Source organism: Motacilla alba, chromosome 20, assembly GCF_015832195.1.
Source record: "Motacilla alba alba isolate MOTALB_02 chromosome 20, Motacilla_alba_V1.0_pri, whole genome shotgun sequence".
NCBI classification, from domain to species: domain Eukaryota; kingdom Metazoa; phylum Chordata; class Aves; order Passeriformes; family Motacillidae; genus Motacilla; species Motacilla alba.
In genome coordinates, this window is record NC_052035.1 from 7,876,965 (window position 1) to 7,893,417 (window position 16,453).

Below are 16,453 nucleotides of genomic sequence, written 5' to 3' on the forward strand. Positions count from 1 at the left end.
CTCGTGCCCGTGTCCCGGGTGAGCTCAGCCACCGTCCCGCTGCAGCCCGTGCCCAGGACAGGCAGTGTCTGTTCCCAAATTGGGGTGAGGAGCCAACTCTAATAGGCAGCGCGGTACATTCAGTGACTGCTCCTCTGAGATGTTGGGTAGCTTGAGCAGAAGGTGGGCCCACTAAGTGATTGATTTTTGAGAGGCCCTTCACTGGTGGCTTAAAGAACAGCATTTATTCAATCTATAGACTGTGTAAGATACACAGAGCCCAACCAAGGACAGCACAAACGCAGGTTAGGAGGCTGGCTGTTCCCTTCGCATGCCCACCCCTGCCAGATCCCCCGATCCCTGCCCACCGCTCCCTGCCAGCTTCTGCCTGCCCTCAGGGATGTGTGAATGCACCTGAAAAAGGTAGTTTGCAGGTAATTTAGATGTGCAGGTTGCTGCTTAGCTGCCTGGTGGGTACCCACTGGACAACATCCATGCATTCCTTTTGGAAAGCAGCCCTTAAAGGGATGGAATATATATACATATACATACATATATATAGAGATACAATATTTTATATTTTAATTTTTTTTTGTCTAGACAAAATTAGCATTTTTTCAAGGAGCAAGCTAAGTGACCTCCCAAAGCCTGGCCCTTTCTCAGCCCCCCCTGCCATTAGAGTAGCCACTGACCACCTCCCACTAGCCCTTCCTGCTCTGGTGCTTTGTGCCAAGTGCCGATAGCAGCTGCCGGGTCCCAGAGGCTGCCTCCCCTTCCCACGGCGTACCCTGCCAGTGTGAGCTGACACCGTTGGTGCCAGTCAGCTCGGAGGAGCACTGCTCCCCACACTTCCCACTCCCATCAGTCTGTCACCACTGCCGTGTGGCAGAATTACTGCCTCCTGCTCTCCAGCACATCCGAACACACAAAGAGCTGTGCTGCTGCTGCCAGCGCTCAGCTGCTCTGCGTCTGTGAGAGGGAGGGAGCCTTGGAAAGGTCAGTGCGGGGAAGGAGGGGATGCTGGCTCCTTCCTTTAGGGGCTGTATCCTGGCATCACAGTGAAACCTTGTCCTGCTGGCTGATCCATGTCCACGGGGACTGCAGCCAGCAAGAGTACCTCACATCTAAGGGCTTCCCAGGATGGTTTAGCACCATGTGCAGGTCCAAAGAGCTTCCCCCGCCTGTTCCCCGCCTAGCAAAAGCATCCCACATTACGGAAATTGAATTTCTTGATCAGTTGTGACTCCGCTCCGGACTCTTCCCTTGTTTTTATTCCTGGCCCAATTTCATTGCCAGCTTTAGCAGCACGACAGCAGCAGCCGCCACTGCCCTGGCTACAGCCGGATCCTCCCTGAAGCGATGTTTAATTTATCCCCCACATCCCCCGTGCCCACGGCAGCCCGAGGCGGGAGCACAGCCACTCTGCCCCCTCCAACCACATTAGCCCCGGGCCGATCTCGTCACCCCTGTCACCCATCGCTGACACTAACTCAACTTGCCTGCACTGTTGTAGGGGGCAGATGGACTGTCGGAGCCCGAGGGCATCTCTCTGAAACGCGTGGCTGTGGTGGAAGATTTCTTTGACATCATCTACTCGATGCATGTGGAAAGCTCGTCGGAGCCGGGCAAAGCACCCAAACATGCCGGGCAGAAGAAAACCTACCGAGCGGTGAGAGTCCCCCCGTGCCCCGGCAGGGCGGGCGTGCGGCGGAGGGGCGGCCGAGGGACAGTCCCTCGGGAATGGGGATGACAGGGCAGGTAGGAGCAGAGCCACGGGCGGGAGGCAGAGGCGAGGCAGAGCCCAGTGTGCCTGTGCGGGGAGGCGTGAGGAAGGAGGGGTTTGAAGGCAGAGCAGCTGCGCTCGGGGACGGGAATCCGGGCTGCAGCGGCAGCACAGCGCGGCTGCTGGGAGAGGAGAGAGCAGGGGAATCGTACAAAGACACTGTGCGTGTCTGAAGGGAAAGGGAAGAGAAATCCTCAGTATTAGTGATGGATGAGAGAATGTTTGTCAGGTCCTGTGCTTGCTCTGGGTCATCTGCCTCCCTGACTCCCTGAGCCAGAGGGAAATGTCTCGTGTGGGCCTTGAAGGTCAGGAGCAGCCAGACAGGGGGACTGGGGCATGGCTGTGGCCTTTCTCTCCTCTCCAGACCGTCGTGGGTTTCCTCAGTTACAAAATGGAGGCAGGCACCAAGCTAAGTCTTGTCTTGGCTCCTTGGTTCTATGGATGCCAAGAACCAGCTCTATCCACCCTGAAACACCACTCTAGTTAGGTCAGGAATAATTTAGCTTGAAGTGTGCTTCTCCAGGGAGCTTGCTCTTTCTCCTGACTCTGCACAGCCCTTCGATGCAAACATTTGGGCTCTCCTTTTACAAGAAGAGCTGAATTTACTGTCCAAGACCAAGCTACTCCCTTGAATCCCACAGCCCTAAGGACCAGGTCGCTTAGAGACAGGAGTGGTTTGCTGGTAGCTCATCTCTCTGGTGTATACAATGTCTCAGAGAGGTCTTTGCAGGCTGCCCTCGTCTCAGTGATGATGCCTGAGGTTCTGCACAGCTCTGTGCTGCAAGAGTCAGCACAGGGTTGGAGTCTGTCCTGCCTGCCTGTGTCCCTGCTCCATCCCTGCTGTGGTGCTGGCAGTGCTGGTGAGGCAGCCCAGTGCCCTGCAGCTTCCCACATGTGGTGGGAGTCCCTGGGGAGCAGGGCTCTGCACACAGAGTTCATGGCATCGCTCCCTGCCCTGAGCACTCCAGTCCTGCCCTGCGTCAGAGCGTGGGGCCGGGGGCTGGGACAGGCACTGACCCTCCCTGGCTGGGGGCAAGTGACCTTTCTGTGGTCCAGAGGGGCAGCCCCACCAGCATGACCTCAATTCAAAAACTTTCTGCTCATTTCCCCAGCAGACCACTCCGACCCTTCCCTAATTCCTTCAATTCATCTCTCTGGAGGACTAATCTGTGCCCTGCACAGCCCCAGGGGAGCAGGCTGGATCCGTCTGTTTTCCCAGGCCTGCTCACAGCAGTCAGAGAGCTTCACGCTCCACCCCTCATCTCCCTCTTGAGCTGAGATCATCACATTAGCAGCGTGTATCCCCTCCTGACCTGGCAGGAGCTGCTGGCTGGGCTGCCCAGCCTGGCTCCTGCCCTCGCTGCTGCCCTTGCTCCCCGGAGTGCCTTTGTAGCCTGAGCTGGAAGGTGAAATGGTGCAGAGCACACGCCACGCCTGGCACGCGTGCACAAAGGGACGCTGCTGGGTGGCCAGTTGGGAGGCTCCAGGGTCCCCTGCCTCCTTCTCCCTGCTCCCTTTCCCCACCACTTCTGATTAGAGACACTGGAGAGTTTGCCCTTGTCCATGACCTCCGGAGGGAGGCAATCAGAAAGGGAGTTTGGATGGGAGATAACTCATCAAGGAAGCTGTCTGCTCTGCAGAGCATCAAATCAGCTGAGAAATAACAACTGTATCACTAAAATTAGCTGAACATTTGCAGCAGAGACTGTGGGCTTGCTGGAGCAAAAGAGGCAGGGAGACGGCTGAGCCCGGCAGGCAGCACATGGGGACAGTTCCCTGCCTGTGACACCCTACCACGGCTGCCACCAGCAATTTCCAGGCCCCTCATTTCAGCGTTTCTGCAAGAATCCCTTGTGCTTGAGCATCGATAAATTCACACCGAGGCAAAGACTGAGCTGGCATCCGCTCGGCCACAACAGAGCTCGCCGGGGCTGCAGCTCAATAGGAGGAGAATCCCATGAGGACCAGGCACTGCAGCCTCCATTTGAGCGCTGGGACAAGGTCCCCGCCTGAACTTTCCACCCATCTGGCATTCTGTGCGTGTGAAAGCCCGGGCTCTGCTGCCGCGCAGTGGAGAGGGATGCGGCTCCCTCCCAGCGCAGAGTCGGGCAGGCGCTGCCTTAGCCATGATCCAGCAAAGCCCCTGCCCCGCTGCTCCGCTTCTAGAACAGCACCCCCTCAGGGCAGAAAAATGCCTGGAATTCAGATCTTTTTGTATTTAATGTGGACTTTTAGAATTTAGGCATTGTTAGCTATGTCAGGTAGGAGGATGATGTGGCCAGAGGAGGGGGATCAGGACATCCTGGGCCGTCCTCCCAGCTCAGCCCTGTCACCCACGAGGTGTCTGATTGCAGCCCCACTTCCCGTCCTGAGCCCCACTTCTGCCGGGCTCGCAGCCCCGAGGACTGGCACAAACAATTGAATTTCTGTCTGCTTTATGACCCCACTTGTAAGTGCTGTGACCCCTGTGGGGGTCACGGCCCCTGGTTCGGGAACCACCGTGCTGGGACAAGTCACTTAGACCAAACAGGATGGGTGATTAACCATAGGAGCCAGCCCAAAGTAAGAGGTGGGCTCTCCACCTTTTAATGCCTTCCAATTAAGACCAGATGTCTTCCTGGATGATGTTTTAGGCAAACCACAGGCCACTGGGCTGCAGGAGAACCTGAGTGAAGTTTTGTGACTTGTGCTGCACAGGTCAGACTCCAAGATTTGATGGTCTTTTATAGCCTTAAGGAAGTCTACATTAAAATTTACTCATTCATTCTCCAAATAACCTAGTCTTGATCTTTATAAATACAGTAAAATTACTGCTGGCAGGAATTAATTGCAATAACAGGGATTGCCAGACACCTTCTGTGGGTGCTTAGGTCTGGATCTAGTGTTTAACTTCAAGCATTCAAGTTTTAAATATTTATCCTTAGCTTTTCCTCATCTGTAAAATACATACCCCACAAAGGTTCAGGAGACTTAATTCATTACTGTTTGGAAAAATGTTTTCAATTCCCTAGATAAAATATGTCACAGAAGTGCAAAGTATTATTAACAGTAATTGATTGTCATTGTGGGAAAAAGTGACCTGCCCTTACAAAAGATTAATGGATTCTTCAGGTTACTGGTGTGATGGTAATTAACAATGCAAACAGAGCTGACGAGGCCTTACTTTCACATTTGATTCTTACACGTTCATAGCTTTGCTCTTCCCAGACTCCAAGGGGGAACGGGAAGGAGTTTCTGGGAAGGCATGGGTATGCAGGGGTACCAAAGGTCTGTTCATTCGTGTCTTGGTGCCTCGCTGGCACACCAGTTACCCTCCCAAAGTGTTCCCCCACCAACAGCTGCTCTGGAGGGAGGGATTTAGGGCTGGAGGGGACAACGTGTGGCTACGAGCTGTGCCCTGCGCTCTCCATCTCCCAGGACATACAGCTCTCTGTTGTTTCCCCAGATTGCAGAGACCTATGCTTTCCTCCCGAGAGAGGCTGTGACCAGGTTCCTGATGAGTTGCACTGAGTGCCAGAAGAGGATGCATTTCAACTCCAACGGCCTGGAGCCCAAAGGTAAAGGCTAGTGGCTTCTGCCAGCAGAGCTGACTCTGCATTTTGCACCAGTACAGTGCCACCAACAGCTGCCAGATACTGTCCTGCCCAGGAGATACATCATAACCTAAGGGTTTTCCTAACTTGGGATATTTTACATCTTATAGCCAAGCTGAAGGAATTGCTTAAACCTGCTTCTTTCAGCTTAGGGAGCAGAAAGCAGCCTGGCTTTTTCTGAGCTTCCCCAGTGCCACCCAAAACATGGGTCAGAAATACCACAGATATGGCTGCAATCAACCCATGATCCTGTGAGGGTGGAAAACTCATTGTCTATAAAAAACAACCTAATTTTTTTCCCTGGAACTGGTAACTTTGTATTGAAAGACACAGACTATGTCTGAATAGCTGAAGTTTCTGATAAAGAAGCAATTTACACTTAATTAATAGATAAGCACGTGATCGTGAGTTAGATAATGGCAAGTGTTTTGGCAATCACAGTTACACTGTGCCTGTGTACACACACAATTAGTGTGGCCACCGAGGTGGTTGACTTCTTATAATTCTTTTGTGGGCAGATCCAATCTGCAGCTTCTTAGGTCTAAGAGAGACCAGGAGTGGGAAGAAAATGGGACCGGGTTCTCTTCCAGAGTAGCTGGTTAAATGTTTATGTGGTTGTTCTCTAAATTACAAACTTGTTTTCATGATCAAGGGCAAAGCAAGTGCAAAGTGATGTTGATTTCAGCCATTAAAAATGTTTATTTTAAACAAATCCTAAGCAAAATGCAGAGTTGTTCTGTTTCAAAAGTGGCAAGGCAAAGTGGCTCCTTTGGCAGCTTTTATCAGGAAGGGAAGCAGAATTTAAGGCCCAACAATTGAGAATTTCTTGTATTGAATACTGATTGCCAACTGTTTACTGCTGGGAGTAGAGCTATGGACATCCCAGAGGTTTTGTGTAAGTGGATTATGTGCCATCTATCCAAAAGTAGTGACTGAAATGCTTTGTACTCATTATATTTTTTAAAAACTCTCAAAAACTCCCAAATAGCTCCAAGTGAATTCTGTTAGTTGAAGCTCCATTACCACAGCACTTCCCACTCTGCCAGCTAAGGGCCCGATCCCTCTTTCCAATTACATCCAGAAAAGTTTTGTCTTTTGGCCTTGCTGGGAGCAAACCTGACCTTCACATGGGTCACGCTGCATCCCTCACGGGTGACCTTCAGAGCAGCAGCCAGCTCATGGCCAGGAAGGGTGATGGCATGAGTCAGGCCAACTGGGATGTCACTTGTTGGCTTCACCCACACCAGGACACCTTCCTAAATGCCTGGCAGTGGCAGAGCTGCCAGTTCCAGAGCTTGGGATGGCAAGCTTGGTTTCAGGAGGCAGCTGATGAAAAGGGTTGTTCCTTCACAGAGTCACAGACTGGTTGGGTTTGGAAGGAACCTTAAAGTCCATCTCATTCCAACCCCTCGCCAAGGGCAGGGACACCTTCCATTAGATCAGGTTGCTCAAAGCCCTGTCCAACCTGGTCTTCCTTCAGGGGCTTCCACCCACCAGCAGCACACACCCGTCCCCGTTCAGAGGCAGCTCAGGGAACCCCTGGATCTGGATATCCCCCCAGTGTGGTCCTAGCTGTGGGAACCATGATCAAGGCTGACATCCATCTGTCCTGAACAAATTTATAAATCAGTTATTGATTATTTTCATAAAGCTTCTGCCCTTAGCAGTTCTCTTAAAAAGAGATCAATCAGGAATACAAAGGATCCCACAGGTAAAAAGTCTTACCCACCATGAATGAAAGGACAGAAGTGCTTCTCTGCCTGAATAGCACCTAAATAGTGACTAAGTACATGTGAAAATGCATTGAGTAGATTAGATAAGGTTACTTTTCCTGGGGAAGGGTGTCTGATTTCACTAACACGTATTCAGGAATTTATCAGGAGCAAATCACCTAAAAAAACCACCGGGGTCATAGAAGAATTACTGAGGTGTATGCACGTGCATACACACATAGAGGCACATACAGGTAAAGTTTAACTCTGTAAAAGGACAAAATTTGAGTAATTCCCATCTCTTTCTACTTCTCTTGTCTGTGAAAGAAATCTGAACACATTTAATTTGTGATCACAAAAATCCCTAATTAAACATATCTGACATCAAACCCTGCAGGGCACCCACATCATTCATAAAAGAAAATTGTCTTGCTTGTGGGAAAGTTTGAACGTCACTGGACTTCACTGGGATCTCTTTACAGCGTTATTAAATTAGGAGTAATTCTGGTGGAGTGATAAAAATGTGGAGCTAGGATCAAAACCATTTCTCCTTGTTCCATCTGTGTGTCCAACATGTGGGGCATGTGATAGAGATAACTGCAAAATGACTTAAAGGATTCCAGGGGCTTCCTCTTGTGACATAGGATTTGAGGATTGTTCCCGTGGAGGCCCCCAGGCCTTTTAAAACAAAGGTTTTCTTTCTTTCCCAGATAACTTAGGAAAAAGGAAAAGAAAAAAAAAAAAAAAGTTTGGTTTCTTGGGCTCAAGCCCTTATGTGGTGCAGTTGCACAAATTCACATTAAATTTGTGGCCTCTAATGGGATTGTTCCAAATTTACATCAGAATGGTTTCAGGCAGAACCTAAGCACTAAAAGATCACTTACCTCCCTCTTCCTCCCCATCTGAAGTTGCTGAGCTGCTCCTGTTCAGCTTCATTCATCTCTGCAGCGCTGAGCAGTGGAGTGGGGAATGGCAGGAGAGCAACTTATCATCCTCAGAGATCCCAAACCCTCACCTCATCGTGCCTGTGCCTCAGCAGACAGCAGCCCTGTCCCTGTTACTCTTAGCAAATGCTTTCCCAAACTCATAGGGACTCAGCCAGCTGGGGAAGGTGGCAGGTTTTGTTCCTGTGAAAAGCTCCCCTTGCACTGGGATTTTAGCATCTTTTCATCACAGCACAGCATCCGTGCACAGCACAATAAAGGTTTATTTTGGGTGTTATGGAGACATATAAGTGCTCCTAATCTGTGGGTCAAAGCGTGACAGAGACTGCTGACACACAGCCATGAGAAAAGATGGAGGAATCAGTTTACAAGGTTCCTAAAAGCTTTGGACCTTCATATTTGGGTCCAAGTTGATGGCTTGAGTGGCATTGGCCACCCTTCCCTGCAGCCACAGACAGGAATGCTCTATCTGCCCAGGAATGGACCAGATGAACCTGAGAAAAAAGCATTGTATTTCCATGGACCCAGGCAATGTCTTGATAGAGAACATTTGCAAAGACCTTTGTGATGTTTAAGTCAATTACAGGCAGTTTTGGGGTCAGGTAATTTCTTAATCAGGCATGATAGATGTGGTGTTTTCAGAGGTGTGGAGCATCTTCAGGTCTGCTGAGTTCTGACAGGATTTTTTTACACTCAGCATTTCTGAGAAGCAGGCCCATTAGGATTGGGTTGATGGCTTTTCTGAGGTGCTGTAAAACATTTTGTGAAGGCTCTTTTTCAAGGGACTCTGTCAGACATGCCTGTGAAACCAGTGACCCCAGAAAATGCAAGCCAGACAGGGAGATTCAGGACCAGGAATGGAAACCTCCCACCATAAGTTCACCTTCAGCTCCTGGGAATCCTTCTTCCCCCTTTGCTGCTTAAGCTCCCTGTCCAGTGGATACCACACATCCCTTCAGCATGTGCTGGAAGGCTGGATTAATTCTCGAGACTTGCATCTGCCTATCCTGAGGGCAAAGAGATCTTACTTGTAGCCACCAGCCATCCCTGTGGACAATGGCAGCTTTCCTCCTGGACAAACCCACTGTGTGAGCCTGCAAATTCAGTGTTAGAACAGATCATTCCAGCAGCCTTCATGCTCTGTGTCCTGCAGGATCTGTAGTGGTGGTGGCAGAGCAGAAAAATCTTTGAGAATTCAGAGAAATCACTGAGAATTTGCTTTGGGGACTCGGCCTGGCCAGACAGAGTGATTTGCAGGAGCATCCAAACCTGGAGCCATCTCTAGAGCTCAATGTGATGCAGCCAGAGGAATCAACAGGAACAATTTAAATTAAAGATCTCTAAAATTAAGTTGGTGTTTTAATGAGGATGTTAAAAATAATCTTCATCACCAGATAGAGATACTTAATACGTTGCCTTAATGTTAACTCCTACCTGAGGGAATCCCAGCAAAATTGGCAAGACTTTGCAATGCTGAAGCAAGCTGCAAATAGATCCTTGTTCAGCACCCCCTGCATAAATCCCATGTGCATGGAAGCACTTCTGAGGCTTCAGCAAGACTCGATTTCTTCCTCAAGTTTGGGGGACACTGAAATATTACACATTATGTGTAATTTTTTTCACAGGTGACAGCAATGCTTTTTTTCCTTTTTTTTCCCTATTTTTTTTTTCCCAAGACAACATCTGTTCTGTAATTATGTTCTTGGTGGGGTCACGTTCTTAGAGGAACCTTCTCTCAGCGGGTGGCTCTTGCCAGGGATTTGAAGTTCTCCTGAATACCCCTGAGTTACAAGAACATACCTGCCGGTCCCTCATCTAAATAAAGCCTTTCCTCTGTTCTTCAGAGAGTGAGCCACCTTCCTCCTTGGTTTCTGGGATCATTGACTACAACATGCCCCTCACCTCGACCTACCTGAAGCAGATGAAGCTGCGGGTGATGAATTCCCAGGAGCAGGTGAGTGACGCGCCGGGATCTGCCGTCAGAATGGGGAGGAGCACTTGGATTCCGGGAGGATGTTTTTGGGAATGCCTGCTTTGTCTGAGCTGGTCAGGCTCTGACCAAGCACAGCAAGTTGGGAGGCAGTGTATCCTGGATCTCCTGGAAACTGAGCTGCTTCAGAGTTGTGCCAGTGGAGAGAGGCAGAGATGGGGTTGATGAAGTTTTGCTTATAACAGTCTGCTTGTTCTTCAGACATACACTTCTAAGAAATTGTTTTAAAAATATATATGGCAAGTAGTAATTTGTTTATCTCCCAGTGATGTCTTGGAGCTTTAGCAAATGGGGTCTGAAGTCCAGACCTGGCTTTGGTTGCTCTGGGGCTCTCTTAAACTGCTCAGCAACTTGAGGGGTTCAGCTGCAGCCGCTCCGCTCCCACGTCAGAGTGGGACACGGCTCTGTTGTTTGGTGACAGTGTTAAGCCACTGGATTTTGCTTTGGGGATGTGTGGGGCACCCTGCCACAGGATTATGCCCAGGCTGTGCAATTTTCTGAAGTTCTGCAGCTGCAGAATTAGCTATGGGAACCTCTGTGCACCATGGAAACAGTCTATAAAAAGAAAAGTATGTTTTACTTGCTCCCCACAATCTGCACTGGAAGCCAGTGCTGGATTTTCTTTCCAGCACACTGAAACCTGAACCTGATTTCACACATTGCTGCCAGTGGCAAGATGTGACAGCGTTTGCATGGTGCTGTGGTGGAAAACATTGCTGGGAGCCTGAGCACCCAATGGGGGCTTTTATCCAGCAGCTTCCTAAAGGGATGTGGGTTAGAGCATCACTGCCAGGGTGTAAAGTGCCAAGTGTGGGTTTGCTGGAGGGATACCCAGCTCCTCTATCACTTCTGTTGTGAAACTTTTTTGCTGGAGGACAAAATGGCATCTGGTGGGAAGCGCTTCTGTGTCTCAGAGCTTTTTCCTTTGCACTTGTTTGACACTTGAGTGACTTTCAGGATTTGTTGCAGGTTTTGAAAGGTGAAAGGCTGATGTGCCAAGTTTTGTGCTCATGATGGTTCAGGCAGTAGAACTGTGGACAATTTGGGAGGCAGCTGGGCTGAACTGGGCTGTGCAGATGGAGTGGATGGATGTGCCCCTTTGTGCCATCTGATTGCTACTTTGGGACCACTTCTGGATAAATAGCCCAGCATGTTTTAACCACCTTTGGGTGGTGCACTGTTTGCTGGGTCTTGGTGCAGCTCCTGGCAGAGTGGCACTGCTGTGGCAGACCCTGCAATCCTGTTCTTCACCAAGGTCAGGGACTCAGGGCCATGAAAGCTGGCTGTGCTTTCCAGCATTTGAGGGGGTTGCTTCAAGTTAAGTTTGCTGCATATAGAGGATTGAGTGGTTTGACTTGTAGCCATTTATGCATTTTCAACCTGCTCCTCTTGGCTCTGAAGCTGCTTAAGGGAAGTGTGCTACAAAGCTTCATTAAACTCCTGTACCCAGTTTATACAGGTAGCAAACTGGCCTTGCAGTTTGATCTTACTCCCAGGATAGCAAACCACCCAGCTTCAGGAGTGGATCTTGAGTTCTTTAGCTGCCTGCTTAGGGATGCTTGTTTTGAGAACTTTGGTTGGTAATTTCGAGTTCATACCCTGAATTTTGGTGCAGCAGTTTGCACTGGAACTGTCACTAGATCGATACAACGTGCTGCTAACATGAATACTCTGAAGCTTGCGGAGATTGGAATAGAAGCGTGTGTCATGTGGGAACAAAAAGGGACCAGCTGAGGCAACCAGCAGTTGTTGGTTTAGATCATAAATCAAATGGTTTGATGTTATTCCCTGCCTCTAAAGTTTTCCTTCTCCTGTGCTCCTGTCGTTACACTGCAGCACAGCTTTCGAAGCTTTTCAAGCTGTAGCAGCCGAGGGAAAAACCTGTTTGGAAGAAGTAAAAATTGCTGTTCACTCTGTTACTGAAACTGACTCCTGAGAGCAAAGTCAAAAAAGGATCAGTCCTATTGCTCAGACTTCTGAAGCATTGAAATTTTCCATCATGACAAAAGTCTGGAGAGGATTCAGATGGTTGGAGCTGCTGGGGAAAATCCAGCAGGATTTGAGTGCAGTCCCTTCTGACATGGGACATTCCCCTGGGGAATCAATAGAATTATTTAGATTGAAAAGATCTTCAGGATCATTGAGTCCAACCATTCCCCCAGCACTGCCAAACCCACCACTAAACCATGTCCCCAAGTGCCCCACTGACCTGGCTTAAATCCCTCCAGGGAAGGTGGGCAGCCTGTTCCAGGGCTGGACAACCCCTTTGGTGAAGAAATGTTTCCTGATTCAACCTAAACCTCCCCTGGAGTAACCTGAGTGAAAACAAGTGCCACACTCCTGAGGCAGCTGTGGCTGGACCTGGAGCTGCTAATGCTGAGGGGCTACCTGAAGATAATGTGTGTAATAATGCAAATAACAGGGGTCAGTTCCCTCCACAAGCATTCCCCTGCCAATTTTATTCTATTTATTCATACATTGCTCTGGAAAGAAAACAGTGCAATCCTTTTTTCCTGGAGGATCCTGGCAGTCTGTGTGGAGCATGGTCCATGGAACAGGGGCTGTGTGACACAGGCTGCTGCTCTCCCTTCCCCAGGGGTAGGCTTAGGGTTGCACAGTTCAGGTGTTGCAGCTTTTGGAGTTCCAGGTGTTTGCCAACTGAAAGAGCCCTCTGAAGACAGTAGAAATAATTCTGACTTTTATGCAAATGCAAAACAGGCAGAAAATAGAACCTGCTTTTAAAGTTTGCCCTATGCAGATATCCCCTGCAAGGGTTTTATCTACCAGCATATGCAGGCTGCTCTCGCTGAGCACTGCCATTGTGCCACTTTGCTGCCTCCCTCTCACTAACATTTGATGGTGTTAATAGAAATAAATTAAGCAATGGACTCGTGTTTCCCTTGGCTTTGGCCAAAAGCAATTATTTGTATGCAGCAGCACCAGGAGAAACTCACTTCACTTGGGGTAACAATGAGTGAATTTATGCCAAAGTGGCCTTTTAACTTCATTATTCAGGGGAAAAAAAAATAGTGTGTGTAAGTGTAATCTATTAGTGCTGCTAAGCACGTCAGTATTAGGGCACCAGTATCTCCTGAAGGAAGCACAGCCAGAAGAACCTTAAAGAAAGCATTTTATCTCTGCTTAGGGACAAAAAACTGTCAGAAGAGAAGCTCTTTACGTGGTTGCTCACAAAATTAAGAGCTCTCACAGAATATATTTCTATATATTTTTTGGAGTCAGAACATCTGTTCTGGGACAGTGAAGAACAGCAGAGACTCGTGGTTCAGTAGGACATGCAGATTCTTCTGGGGTGGGAATCTTCCTTTATCCCCATTTTTTTACCAGTTATGACATGTTTGAAAAACCAGGCCCCTTACCCTTTCCAGAGAGCTGAATTAGCCCCATTTCATAGTATCTACCAAGGCATTAAAGCATCTCTGAGCTTCTCCTGACCTTCCCAATCTAGCTGCAAAAAGGATTGAATAGACGATATTTGATATTTATCTATAAAGATCCTGCCACCTCATTTTCAAATGCTAAATATTAGCATTTTTAAATGATTGGTTCTTCTATTGCAGTCATTTTTTCAGACAATCTTTTCTCTGTTACTCAACCTCAGCCTTGGATTTATTTTTTATGCTGCTGTTGGGCAGGGTTTCCACTGGTGACAGGAGGAAGAGAAAGATTTTAAGAGGACAAATCTCAGCACTGAAATGCCAGGCTCTCTCTCTCTACTCCAGAGTTGTTGCTGCTACCTTGGCAGGAACAGTCCAGGGCCGAGTAACCAGGTTTAAATGATACAGAAACGTTTTCAAAGATTGCTTCAGTGGCTGCTGGCAGAAGGTCACGCAATCAGTGAATGGCAGGAGCTGCTCTTGGATGGGAAATAAGAAGAGTGTTTTCCTTGTTGCTATGGCTTTGCTGCACTGACTTGTAAGTGTTTGAGAGGGACAGAGCCTTGTCCTGCACCATCACACATCCCATCCATCCAGTAATTTCCCTGTAAGCCTGGAGTGGGTGACGGCGCGTGGATGTGAGGTGGTTCAGAGCACTATTTCAAGCAATGTTTTAGCTCAGACAGCTGGATAATCCTGGAAGGGGGTACAGGGGCTTAAATCCCACCCATGTGGATGGAGTTGGTCTTGTCTGGTGCTGGTGAGGATCAAGCCTCTGCAGGATTTGAGAGCTCACAGAGCCTCATGACCAGAGGCTGGTTGGCAATGTGAATTCCTCCTCCTTTTTCCCTGGCCTGCCCATTACTGTGCTTGCTCACTTCAGTGTCTCAGAGGCTCTGAGAGCAGCTGAGATGCATCTTCCCCTGGCAGCTCACTCACTTCTTCTGCTTCGGAGCCATCTCCAGCCTGCAGCCGCGGAGGAAGGCACACTGGGTTTTTATTTTCAGCCTGGAAGTTCAGTAGTGAGAATTGCAGACATCTCATTCCACACAGTCCAGAGACCAGGAGCAAATCTGGCAGAGCTGGCAGCTGCTGGACAGGCCCTGGGACCTGGATTTAGCTGAGTGTTTCATGAAGGCATCCTGAAGAAAAGCTGTGTGTGTTCACAGAGGTGAGGAAGGCAGAAGCAGGCAGTGCTTGACAGGAAGTGGGATGATGCGTTTGCATCACATGAGGATGATAAGGTACTTCCCAGTCCATTAAAGAGGGTGTTAAACATCTCTGGGGGAATAAATACCTCTAGATAACTTGACTTGAGCTCTAGATAGTTCTCATTCAAGAGGTTTTGTCATGGTTTGGGAAGATCTTTGTTTCCTGCTGCTAATTTTTAAGTAATTTTTTGAGCACTAGAGAAGTTCCTTAAACGCACCCTTAGGCACAGGAGGCACCACCGGCCGTAGGCACAGGGAGACACCGAGTTAGGAGCAGATTTCCTCGCTGCTCGGCTGCACAGCCCTCTAGTGGGGACAGAGCTTCTGCCGCCGGGAGCCGGCTTTGCCTGGGAGACTTCGGATCTGCTCTTAACGACAGAGTTAGTCCAGGCAAAGCCAGGTCCAGCTGTCACACCAGTGCTCTTTACTGGCAAAGATGCTTTAGCAAAACTTTCATCCTTGGCCTAAAGGCTCATGAGATGCAGGAGGTCAGATGACCGATCCATTTAGCCTGGTTTCACCCTGCTGTGAATGGGTGGCTTTCAGTGAAGGGCAACTCTTTTTTTTTTTTTTTTTTTTTTTTTTAACTGGGAATTAACTCTGGCATTCCCAGCTAGTAAAAACTCGGCAGCTTTTGTTTCCCGCTGTGTGGAGGTGTCAGTAGTTCTCCCAGTGCTCCAGGTGAGCTCTGTGTTTGTTCAGAATGACGTGTGCTGCGAGCAAACAGTGTGAGACCGACGTGGGCTGGCTGGGGTCGGTCCTGCCGCTGTAGCTCTTGTCTTCCAGTGAGAAGTGATGCCAAGGCTCTGATTCTTTGCTGTTTAGGGGCTAATCATGCTGTTTTCTATAAGAAAGGAGGTGGCATTGCCTGTTTCTAGTGGTGCTGGGGACAATTCACCTCCCTGAAGTACTCAGGTGTATTTAGTTGCTCCATGTGATAGCTCCAGTCTGTTCTCATGCACCGGTGGTCCCTTCCCCACTCTCTCCTCACTTCCCTATGGTGTTGTGCAGCTCAGCTAAGGTCCTGGAGAAGTTGCTGGGGGATGTTTAGAAGTTTCTCTGGCTTTTGGTGGGGCTGTGGTTGTCATGCAGATCCACCCATGGGAAATTGGGACTGATCACTCTCCACCAAACACACCTATCCTGGTGCCTGTTACCTTGTCTCAGAAGCCTGATACAGCCAAGCTGTGTGAGCTTGTGTCTGGGAACACTGAATAAGCAGAGCCAGAAACCACACTACCTCTCTTTATTCCTCATTTCTTCCCCGTGCATTCCCTGTTTGGTAAGGAAAGCTGCTGGCCATTCCCTCGTGTGTTAACCAGCATCAAAGGCAGCAGTTCCCAGTAGAACTGGAAACAAGGTTTTGGTTCAGGGCCTGTAAAGTGGGGCTGGGAAATATTTCCAGGGGAAAAAGTAAAGATGTCAGCCTCAGAGTGAGGAAAACACAATTGTAACATCCATGGAGTAGTCTCATGGATCCAGCTGGATCTGTCCTGTTCCTGTGGAAAGCTGTGCATGGTGGGCTGTTCTGCATCATCTCAAAGCTCAGGTGCTGACGTGCTGTACGCTGACTTTGATCAAGTCACACAAATGGCTGTTTCTTAATTGCCTTCTCCCTTTAAAAAGGGGATAATACCTTAGAGAGACTTCTGAGGTCTTGCTCACTAATAAAGCTCTTCAAGAGCTTGGATGGCAACTACTTTGAGAGTGCAAACTGTTATTAATGATTTCCGTTATTACAGAAGATGAAGCTGTGTGGTTCAGCTTTTTAACCTTGAATTGTGTGCTTGCTTTTGTTTCTGCTGCTGTTCAACCTGCGTGGGCAGGTTTGCACCTTGTCTGCTTG

General features: G+C 48.9%; 1 protein-coding gene across 1 annotated transcript in view; it reads left to right on the forward strand.

Annotated features, from left to right (window-relative positions):
- The window catches only part of NOL4L (nucleolar protein 4 like), a 63,937-nt gene that overhangs the window by 16,479 nt on the left and 31,005 nt on the right, over positions 1-16,453 (forward strand). The window contains exons 2-4 of the mRNA XM_038158690.1: positions 1,493-1,648; positions 5,208-5,319; positions 9,856-9,965. Coding sequence (XP_038014618.1) covers positions 1,493-1,648; positions 5,208-5,319; positions 9,856-9,965 — 378 coding nt within the window. The remainder of the gene's footprint in view (positions 1-1,492; positions 1,649-5,207; positions 5,320-9,855; positions 9,966-16,453) is intronic.